Genomic DNA, 11,568 nt, shown 5'->3' with positions numbered 1-11,568 from the left:
CGGCTCTTGGTGGTTTATCCCCCTTGGGTTGTTTCTTCCCCTCACGGCTCTGCCTACGCTCCACAGCGTAGGAGTTCTACATCTGGTGACTCCAATGGGGCATTTCTTTTGGACAACTTTCACATCAAGCTGGAGCTCAATGGTTCAAGTAGTCTACACTGGCTAAAAAATCTCATTTTTGATCATCATCAAATTTCTCGAAACTCACTCTCAATTCTCTCAATACAACCAATCAACTCCATCAAACATTCTTACTTGGATTCTCATCTTTCATCTTTCATTCTCTTCTCTTCTTTACTTTTAGTAAGATGGATTCAGGCCTACCTTTGGGAGAAAACACGGGTAGTGGATCGGACAGGGAGGAGGTTCTTGGTGTGCCACCAACTGGTCATTACAAGAGGACCCCTAAGGTGCCAGCGGCAGAAGGAGCACCGGCGGCGGCATCACCGGTGCAACACTGCCACAGTTACTTTACTGTTTACAGAAAAGTAACGGTAAAGTAACTTTTTTTGCAGTATAAGTATCTCAATACTTAGTATTGGTCTGACCAATACTTTACTTCCAGGTCCTTGGGATGGTATTGTTGATTTTGATACCGTATTGAGTAAAGTATTAGAAAACTGATACTTTACCCAGCAGATGCTGGAGAAGTATTGGTTTATAATCTCTCTCATTTAGGCCTAGATACTGAGTACAGTATTGGTATTGTGGCGCAAATACCAATACAGTATTGAGTATAGTAACAGTATTGCTTCAATATGCTTTACTCAAGGTAGGTCTTGTTGGTATCCTGGTTTTTGATACGGTATTGAGTATAGTATTGGTCAACCAATACTTTACTGCCAACCAAATTTTACAGTATTGTTTTTTTGATACTTTACCGGGTATTGCCGATACAATACCAGTAAAGTAGCTGTGGCAGTGTTGACCGGTGGATGAGCTCTTTGGCGAGTATAGGGGAGCCGGCAAGGAGTCACCTGTTGGAACCAAACTACTACATTACATACTTAATTGATTTCTCTTATTTTTTTTTCTTTCTTTACAATTGTTTGTGCGCACATAAATTGACTTACCAAACAATGTAGTTTGCTTAAGGTTTTACTCACAACCTTTTTGTCTAGTCTAACCTAACCTCTGCTTGTACCGCTTGATCTAGTTTATCAAATTCCTGATTGAGGAAGTTTCTTTTTCTTTATCATTTATTAACTTCCTCAACCACAACACATTATCACCAAACAATCTCTCCGGATCAAACATTCTCCTTCTAGACTATTTGATTGACTTTGTGTTGTTCTTGATCTTATCAGGTATGAGTTAACTACTGTTTACAATTTCTCTTTCTATTTGTTATTTGGCTTGATAGATAAAAGAAATAAACATCATTTATTAACTTCCTCAACCACAACACATTATCACCAAACAATCTCTCCGGATCAAACATTCTCCTTCTAGACTATTTGACTGACTTTGTGTTGTTCTTGATCTTATCAGGGATCTGAGATCCCTTTAGGTTATGAGCCCAGGCTCCACGCTTTTTCTCGATCATTTACAAAAAGTAAATTAGAGTTCTAAACACGGTCTCTTGGCTAGAGCACCCGTACATTTAAACTCGAAATACTCTCAACAGAACACTAGTATTCTAGGTTCTATTCGGCTATCTGAATTGATCCAACTCGAAAATCACAATTCGAGATCCGGAGATTCTTTAAATCAATTCATTCCGAACCTTAAAAGTTTATCCCCACAAAACTTTAATAATCCGACAAGCTGGATCCTGCTGTTACCCCAGACTCCAGTCAATCTGTACCACCCACCCACCCGACAAACTCCAATCCCAGTACAGGATCCACAACTGCCGGATTATCACCGACTAATCTTCCTACCACTTCCAAAATGTCATCTCAACCTTCTTCAGTTTCTCACTCTTCGTACCTAATCGCTCAAATTCCTAAACTCACCGACACCAACAAAGTTGATTGGAAACTAGGTCTCAAGATATACCTCCAGACTCGAAAACTATGGAAGCATGTCGAGCGAGACACCTCTCTTACCGGATCTGATCTCAAAGATCTCGAAAAGGTGGAGAACCTTGAGTCTGAACGAGCAGGTGTTCTCGAAATCATCCGAGCCACCGTCTCTGCCACTCGATTACCCCTCATTCGAGGGATTGAAGACCCTAAGAAGGCATACGACACTCTAGTCGAACAGGTTTCCCAAGACGATGGTCTTGAAGTCGCGGCACTAATTGCCAAAGTTGCGACGATCCGATACTCTGGAGGAGAATCTGTCTCTACCTTCCTGGACAATATCAATGATCTACACACCCAGCTCGCAGAAGCCACGTTGACCGACGAAGCTTTAAAGATCAGCGACAAACTTCTTGCCGTATTCCTCTTACTCAGCTTTCCTGGCGAACAATTTGGCACTATCCGCGACCAGATGTTTGGCGATTTGAAGACTCTGACCACATCAAAAGTTACTTCCCGACTCCGCACTAAGTCGGCGCTCAGCACGGTTGACGATACCGCAATCGCAATGGCCACGAATGCTCGTCCAGCCCAAGCCCCTCAGTATCGAAATTCGACTCCTCGTACTGACAAGTCACCGAATGCCCCCTGTGTCCTCAAGGAACATTGGCAGTTCACACACACCAATGGTGTCTGCTCAAGACAGAGACGCGCAATCCCCAGCCACGCCAATCAAACAATTCCCCTGCCTCTTCGTCTGCTCTTTCTCTTTCTAATGAAGAAAAACTACGGAAATTCAATCAACTAGTGGCTGCTGGCGTAATAGGTTTCAATGCTGAGGCACAGACAGTCCCGACTCCCATTCCAACACCCACTGAGTCCCAACCTACCCCGAGCGACCCGATGGCTTCATGCCAATTCGCCACTTCATTCAATACCGTGGCTGAGGAACCTGACACTGAAGCTTCCCTGACTGTATCGCCTCACTACCCACCTCCGAATGCAACTCACAAACCCACGCTGGCTGATACCGCATGCAACCGACATATGTTTGGTGATGCCATTTTGTTGGACAATCTTCGTGACGTTGATCCTGTCTGGATTAAAGTTGCAAACGCTGATTCATCGTCTCGGATAGTTGCCACGCAAATGGGTACGGCTCGCCTCCACGCGTTTGATCCTGACGGTTCCCCCACGCTAGTTGAAATTCCAAATGTTCTTTACTCGCCATCCTTACCTGCAAACCTGATTTCTATCACTCAACTTTATGAATCCGGTTTCAAGGCTGTAGACCCTCACTATGGTGCAAATAAGGATGATATGAATCTATACTATTCAAATCATAGACACATAATCCCGGCGTACAAGGATGCAGGCCCAGGAGGATTTTGGAAGTTCTACCACTACTCCGAACCACGTGCGTTTTCAGTCGCGTCACCTTCTCCCAACAACGCTGACCTGTGGCACTTACGTTTTGGTCACCTCAACAACAGGAGTACCTCAGATATCATGGAAAATGTCTTACGACTTAATCCGAATGCACCATCAACTTGCGAAGCCTGCACCATGGGGAAACAGTCGAGGAGCAGTCATTCTGGCTCTCTCCCTAGGTCTGAAATCCCTGCTTATCGCATCCATTGCGATCTTGCGGGTCCATTTCCTGTTCCTAGTACTGGGGGTTTTCTGTATTCTATGGTTCTTATAGATGACGCTACGAGAAGAAATTGGATCATTCTTTTAAAATGTAAATCTCAAGCTTTTGAAGCTTTTAAGCAATTCCATTCCATGATATGCAATCAAACATCCTTCAAGATTGCAATTTTTAAAACTGATCGTGGTGGTGAATTCACAAGCAACGCATTTACTTCTTACCTCAATGAACATGGAATCATTCATGAAATGGGACCACCTGAGAGCCCGGAACAAAACTCTGTTGCTGAACGTTTCATGCGGACAAGTGCCAGTAGACTACGCTCCCAACTCATCCATGGTAACCTTCCTGTGCGCCTATGGGGTGAAGTACTAATGGCCACTTCTTACATCCTCAATTTGTGTCCTTCCAAATCTGTCCGATACAACTGCCCAGAATATGCATGGCAAACACTAGCCCTTAAAGTCAAAACACCTCATATACCCTATGACCGCTTACGTGTCATTGGCTGTCTTGCTTACACAATCCCTCCAGGACATAAGAACAAACTCGATCCTCGTTCAACCAAAACCATAATGGTAGGATACGAGAAACACTCCAACGCCTATCGCCTCTGGGATCCGAAATCAAACAGAATCATGATATCCAACGATGTTGTGTTTGACGAAACATCCTTTCCGCTCCGCACTCTCGACCCATCTTCAACTGAAGAGCTGACTATACTCAATGATTCATCTTGGGATGAAGTCTGGGATTCTCATCCACCAATCTCAACCGATTCTCAGCCTACATCCAACCAACTCCCTCCTCCCCGAAGATCTCAGCGACAAACCCAACCTGTCGAACGTCTTGGTGACCTAGTAGGTCATCACACTGTTGCTGAACTCAACATTTGCTATCACACCCAGATTGACGACGGTCAGGACAACGATGAACCATCATACACCCAAGCAATGAAAGGCCCAAACCGTGAGGACTGGATGGCTGCAATGTCTGATGAATTCATTTCCCTCCAACTGCATGCGGTTGGTCAACTAGTTGAAGCACCTCCTGATGCGAACATCCTACCAGGTATGTGGCGCCTCAAGCGGAAACGTGACGAGTTTGGACGAATCATCAAGTACAAAGCTCGATGGGTGGCTGGAGGTAACCATCAAATCAAAGGTGTCGACTTTGATTCAACCTACGCCTCTGTAGGATTAACCGACACTCTCAGAACTCTATACGCTCTTGCTGCGAAAGAAGACCTTGAAATGTCCCAATTCGACATTGAAACAGCTTTCTTAAATGGCAAAATGAAACACAAGGTCTATGTTCGACAAGTGACAGGCTTCCGAGATCCCTCCAAACCCAATTCTGTCATGATGCTCGATAGGTCCCTCTATGGAACATGTCAGGCTCACCGAGAATTCAACGAGGATCTTGACGGCAAACTGAAAACCCTAGGCTTCACCGTATGCCCTGTCGACAACTCCTTATACACACTCCGCGAGGGATCTTCCTACATTCACATACCCATGCATGTTGATGATGGAATGGTCTTTTCAAACAACAAAACTCTGATGTCCACTTTTCGCACCAACTTACAAAAATACTACAAATTTCGCTGGAACGACAACCCCTCTCTTCACCTTGGTGTCCATATCACTCGTGACAGAACAAACCGAAAAATAACACTCGACCAATCTCATTACATCGAAGCAATGCTAGAACGATTCGGCCTATCCAACTGCAATGGTGTCAAAACGCCCCTACCCCAAAATATCAAACTTTCCACTCCTCTACCCGAAGATGCGACTGAAATCGAACCTTACCGGGCTGCAGTTGGTATGCTTAACTTCCTATCTGTCCAAACCAGACCCGATATCGCCTTCTCTGTCAGCTACCTCGCAAGATTCAACTCAAGACACAACGACTCACACTGGGCCGCTGTAAAACACCTACTACGATACGTGAAACGCACTGCCTCTTTCGTCTTAACCTTTGGTTCGGATAAGGCAAAAGGTCTCCTAGTCGAAGGGTACGCTGATGCCGACTATGCCGGTGACATAGACACACGACGATCCACAACTGGATTTGTATATTTCGTGAATGGCTCTCTAGTTTCTTGGAAGAGTCGCCGTCAACAATCAGTTACATTATCAACAACCGAGGCTGAATATTTGGCCATTGGTGATTGCGCAAAACACGGTCTCTGGTTATGCCGATTAATTGAACACCTCCAACAAAAATCACTCATCAATGTACCAATACAACTTCCACTGTCCAATGACAACCAAGGCGCTGTGTTCCTGTGCAACGAAGCCTCTGTGAACAACAAATCTAAACATATTGATATCCGACATCATTTCATTCGAGAACTCACCCGTGAAGGACGAATAACTGTCTCTCATGTATCAACAAAAGAAATGCCTGCTGATGCTCTAACCAAAGCAGTGGGACCAATTATTCTGAACTCATGCTATGATCAACTTGGACTTTCTGATATCAAAAGGTAGTGAGCAGGGGGGGCTGTTGGAACCAAACTACTACATTACATACTTAATTGATTTCTCTTATTTTTTTTTCTTTCTTTACAATTGTTTGTGCGCACATAAATTGACTTACCAAACAATGTAGTTTGCTTAAGGTTTTACTCACAACCTTTTTGTCTAGTCTAACCTAACCTCTGCTTGTACCGCTTGATCTAGTTTATCAAATTCCTGATTGAGGAAGTTTCTTTTTCTTTATCATTTATTAACTTCCTCAACCACAACACATTATCACCAAACAATCTCTCCGGATCAAACATTCTCCTTCTAGACTATTTGACTGACTTTGTGTTGTTCTTGATCTTATCAGGTATGAGTTAACTACTGTTTACAATTTCTCTTTCTATTTGTTATTTGGCTTGATAGATAAAAGAAATAAACATCATTTATTAACTTCCTCAACCACAACACATTATCACCAAACAATCTCTCCGGATCAAACATTCTCCTTCTAGACTATTTGACTGACTTTGTGTTGTTCTTGATCTTATCAGGGATCTGAGATCCCTTTATCACCTTCGGATGGTGAAGGAAAGGAGGTGTGGGAAAAGCAGTTCCAGGAGAATCAGGCCATGATGAGGCGGATGGAACAAATGATGGTGGAGCAGTGGCAGAAGAGAGTCAAGGAGGAGGTGGACCAAGCAAGGAAGGAAGAGCGGGAGAAGACGAAGAAGAGGTATAGCAACAAGGAGGGTAAAAAGACAAGGCGGGAGACGAGTAATGAAGAAAGTAGTGAAAGTAGTAGTCAGAGCAGCTCGGAGGAGAGTTTGGTGGAGAGTAGTGAAGATGAAGAAAGGAGTAGGCAGAAGAGCAGGAGGAAGAAGTCAAAGAAGAGTGTGAAGATTGCTCCTCAAGATCCTAATTTGAGGTTTAGTAGGGAAAAGGATGTCAAGAAATTCCTTAGGGATTTTGAAATTGCGGCCAAGGTGGCTAGGGCTACGGGGAAGGATATGGCAATGCAGGTTTGTGCATTTGTGAATGGTGAGGATTTGCAGGAGGAAATCAAGGAGTTGGTGTTGGGATAGTCCTACATGACTTCAAATTCTTTATGTAAAAGTCCTGTGAGACTAACCCATGATATGTAGAATCTAAGTGTGTGCTCAACAAACATATTACATCATGTGAAAACCGTTATGTAAAAGTTTCACTATATAAATCCTACTGGAGCAGTCAAGGAAAGGTGCTTCTTCTTCACCTTTCCTTTGTCTCTTTCTCTGACTGTTCCAGGTAGGATTTCTCTCTGTTTTCTGTTTGATTTAGTCCGTGAAATTTACATACCTTTCCTTTGTCTCTTTCTCTGACTGTTCCAGAGCTCAAGAGGTTATGAGCCCGTCGTCTACCGACTGAATTAAAACCATATCTCATATTCCTAGTTCAGATGGGGAGACGGAGAATGGGATTGGAAGAAGTTGAAGGCAGGGAGGAAGGATAGGTATGCATCCATTTGGGAGGCGCCTAGGTATACTGTGGAGGATTTGAAGGAGTTGACCCTGCAGTATGAGTGTATGGGAGGTGTGGATAGTAAGGTGGAGCTTGAAGGTTTCCGGCACAAGTTCAAGGTGATACTTGGATACCTGAAAAGGAATGACTACATCGACTCGGAAGATGAAGTCTGCCGGTATTACTATGAGGTGTTTTCAGATGCCAAGAAGCTGAAGAGCAAGGAGTTGCTTTGGGACAAGAATCAGTTGAGGGTGACAAAGGATGGAAGGCATAGGTTTCCAGGGTGGAGTCTACTGAAGAAGGCGGTAGAGAAAGTCATGGGAGCGGAGGTGGATCTGGTGTTTGAGGAAATGAGAGGCAAGAAGGAGGTGAAATTGAAGAAGGATGAAGAATTGAAGGACAAAGTGGTGCAGAAGGATATGGAAAGAAGGGGATTGAAGATGGAGGGATTGAGTAAGAAGGCGGACGGACATAAGACCGAGGATCTGGCGGTGGCGGAATTAGTGAAGCAGTTTGCTGCATGGAGTGGTTGGGGAGCAGGCAAGCCTAATCCTGGCAACCCAGTGGGGGGAAGGGTTAATCAATTCAACCCGGCCAACAATCCTGCTCCTGCGTATTAGAACAGGGGGCCCCCACAAGCAGGGATAAATCCCAACACTTATTTTGGTGCCGGACAGCAAGGCAATAATGCTAGTCCTGGAGGGTATGGAGGAGCTAGAGGAAGAGGAGGATTTGGGGGTAATCATTTTGGAAGAGGAGGTTATGCAGGGAACAGGCCTCAGTGGAATGGGCAAGGAGGACAGTTCCAGGGGAACCAGGCTTCTCAAGCTAATGGAGGAGGACCTTGCGGACCAGAGAATTATGGACCGGCAAGGGGGAGTATCAGCAGAAGCCTTTTAGAGATGGGCCGTTGATGTGTTACTTATATTGTGCTTGGGAAGGACATGGGCATAATAGGTGTCCTGATAAGCAGAGGGACATAAATGATGGTTATGTCACTAAGCATAACAACACTTATGTTCTCTTGAATGGTGCTGTGGTGAAGTGGGATAGTGCTCAACCTATTAGGACAGTGGTGGCGGACCATTCACTTCAGGTCAAACAGGCAAAGCAGGCAGCGGCCAACTCTGCGGCTGCACGGTCAGCGGCGGCTCAACCTCCGGTTCAGGCAGCTCCAGCTCCTCCTGTGGCTCTGGTGGTTCAAGAAAAGGTGATGGTGACTGGATTTCTTACCAAGGGGACTGATAGGAATCCTCAACTTGAAGAGTTGAGAGCAAATTGTGGTGTTCTGGAAGCTTGGAAGATGCCTTCTGTTTCCAGTTCTAGTTTCAAAACCAAGGCAGCTATGGCCGGGGCGGGAACTAAGGTGTATGATGAATAATCAGAATCAATGAACAACTCTATAGAGCTATTGATAGGTAGCATATGCCTTCTGTATGTCAACATCAAAGTCAATTTTCTTTGAAACTGGGTTTTTGTTCAGAAACCCAGATCCTTGCCACCTTTGCCAAACCTGAAAAAGTTCCCAAAAACTAGTTGAAGCAATCCTATTATCAACAGTAGGTTTCAATGTCATCAAGTATGCCAACAGAACCCTAGAAGGTTCATCAGATTTAGAAAGTTGCTTGATCTCAAGTGGATTGATTCTAAAAGACTTTTCCAAGTCATCTTTTCCCCATCCGCTCAAAAATTCCTTCATAAACTTCAAGGCATCAAGTATTGCAGGATTTGGTTGATGATTTGAAACTTCAATAGGATGAAGAAGTTGGATCATTCCAAGGAAACAAGGAATGATTCCAAAGATTGTCTTTTGTTTCAATGATTCAAAGTTTCCTTGCCATTCTTGAGGTAACTTTAATTTTTTGTTTTTCATGGTTTGACAATAGGTTTGAATAGATTTAAATGGTAATTGTTGAGGATTAAGTGTAAACAATGTATTTCTTCCTACCTCTCTAAGTATCCCAACAAATCTTTTACTTCTTCCTTCTTTCACCGAAAAATTCTCCTTTCGTATAAATCTGTAAAGAGGAGATTTTGTGTTTTTCATATTGATTTCAAGACCAGACTGCCCTGAGCTCGATATGGTAGCTGGAGGCTCAGGCTCTATCTCCCAATCTGGGAGTAAATTGGCCTTTGCTAGATGATAATGCCATCTCACATGCAAGTCTTGATGGTTTTTGATCATCATCTTGTTCTTGTAGGAAGACAAATGGTACCAATGATTACAAAATCGCCAAAGAACGATTAGAGACATTCTTGATGTTCTTGCTAACCCCATCAAATAGTGCCACAATTGAAGAGGGTTTTCTATCTCAAGTGTTTCTGGTTTGATAGCCATTGTCGGAACATCACAATGCTCCAAGTCGATCCATCTCCATACCTCCAAATACCTCATAATGAAAGCCCATCCATCATAAACCAGTTCCTTCATTTCTTCTTTTGGCGTTGAGTGAATGACTTGAAGACTTCCTAGAAATACAAGTGTGAACTGACGATATGCTTTTGATAATGTCCTGAAGACCTTTCTTGATTCTTGTTGAAAGATCACCGAATTGATGTGCTTGCTAACTATATCTCTTTTGAGTAATTGGAACCAACGTTTCATCTCGTTTTCAAGACCTGTCTCAGAAGCTACCTGGCGTCCCAGATAGACCATCTTTTCAAACATATGATTGATCTCCGGAATACTATGCCAACTATTTCCTATCACTCGGACTTTGTGATCAGGAAGCATCACCGATGCACCACTTTTTTTGAAGTGATATTTGTGAAACTGAGCTCTCCCTTTATGTACAATTTCACTTGACCCGCCCTGATCCATAGAACAGGATCCAATCAGTGAGATTGGTTGTACTGCCTGCTGGGATTGACTTTCGGTTGTCGTCGACGAGTAACCCTCAGTTGGGACGCTGTTCCTGCAGTCACTTGCCTTTCCCATGACTCTTGTATGTTGATTTAGTTTGCTAAGTAATCCCATGGAATCACTTGATGAGGAATATTGACAGTGATCAGGATGATGGTTCTCCACCTCTTGAATGTCTTCATCCGTTTCTCTACCATCGTTGATTTTTCTACGCTTAGGGTCTTGATCCTCCTCCTCGGTACATTGTGATTCAAATGGAAGGTTCAAATCAAAACGAAACAGTTTCTTTCCCTTGGACTCTTTTGAACCGCTTGAAGATTGTATCTTTCCTAGACTGTTCTGCCCGGATGTAACAAAACCCGAGATTGTGTGGGGTTCTTTTGCTTGTTTCTGTGGTACAAAAGCTTCGTTTTGTAAGCCAGATATGCCTAGACTTTCATGAACCACCTCATTTATTGCAGTATTCGAATGGATAGTGCTCATTTGGAGGGAGTTGTCCATGGGGTTACACACGATGTGTATCGACATGGCTAAGAAAATGCTGATAATTGGCGTAATGCTGGGCATCATGACTGAAGATCAAAATGAGCAAGATGTTCGATGTGGGTGTTCTTAGAACTCAACATCATCGTAGTCATATAGCCCTTGAAGCAATGTATATCAAGGTTTTAAAGACCTGCGGGCGCAAGCATTGTCAACTCTGATTCAAAAAATCCAACGTGTTTTGGGGTTTGAAAACACGAAGACAGAGTTTGTGGCACGTTCAGATCATTTACACATTTCTCAATCTCAAGTGGGGTTCAAGTTGGACAAAAAGTGTCTGAAAACTTTATGCACTTTTGCCTCCCAGCCCTCTAAGAAACATTTTTTTGGAAGACAAAATTGATAAGAATGTGCTTCTCAGGTCAAAATTTAATTTTTAGCAGCATTCTGAGGATGTATGGACAGTTGCATTTGAGGCATATTTCAAACTTGAAACCCGCTATGCGAAACATAATCATGGTTACTCAGAGTCAAAAGATGCGCTACAGCATACCCAGCTTCACACAAGTCAGTCCACGGCAGACTCAGTCGCCTTCTACCCGCAGGATTCCAGATTATCTTTTTAGGTTT

At 43.6% G+C, this 11,568-nt stretch overlaps 1 protein-coding gene across 1 annotated transcript; it reads right to left on the bottom strand.

Annotated features, from left to right (window-relative positions):
- Positions 1 to 9,124: 9,124 nt before the first annotated feature.
- Positions 9,125 to 11,022, bottom strand: MELLADRAFT_61872 (uncharacterized protein; the record flags this gene model as incomplete). Its single annotated transcript, XM_007408082.1, has 2 exons — positions 9,125 to 9,139; positions 9,187 to 11,022. The coding sequence occupies 2 exons, from the start codon at positions 11,020 to 11,022 to the stop codon at positions 9,125 to 9,127; spliced, it is 1,851 nt and encodes a 616-aa protein (XP_007408144.1).
- Positions 11,023 to 11,568: the final 546 nt, after the last annotated feature.

The sequence above is a fragment of the Melampsora larici-populina genome, assembly GCF_000204055.1.
Source record: "Melampsora larici-populina 98AG31 unplaced genomic scaffold MELLAscaffold_11, whole genome shotgun sequence".
NCBI classification, from domain to species: domain Eukaryota; kingdom Fungi; phylum Basidiomycota; class Pucciniomycetes; order Pucciniales; family Melampsoraceae; genus Melampsora; species Melampsora laricis-populina.
This window is presented reverse-complemented; position numbering and strand designations above follow the sequence as displayed.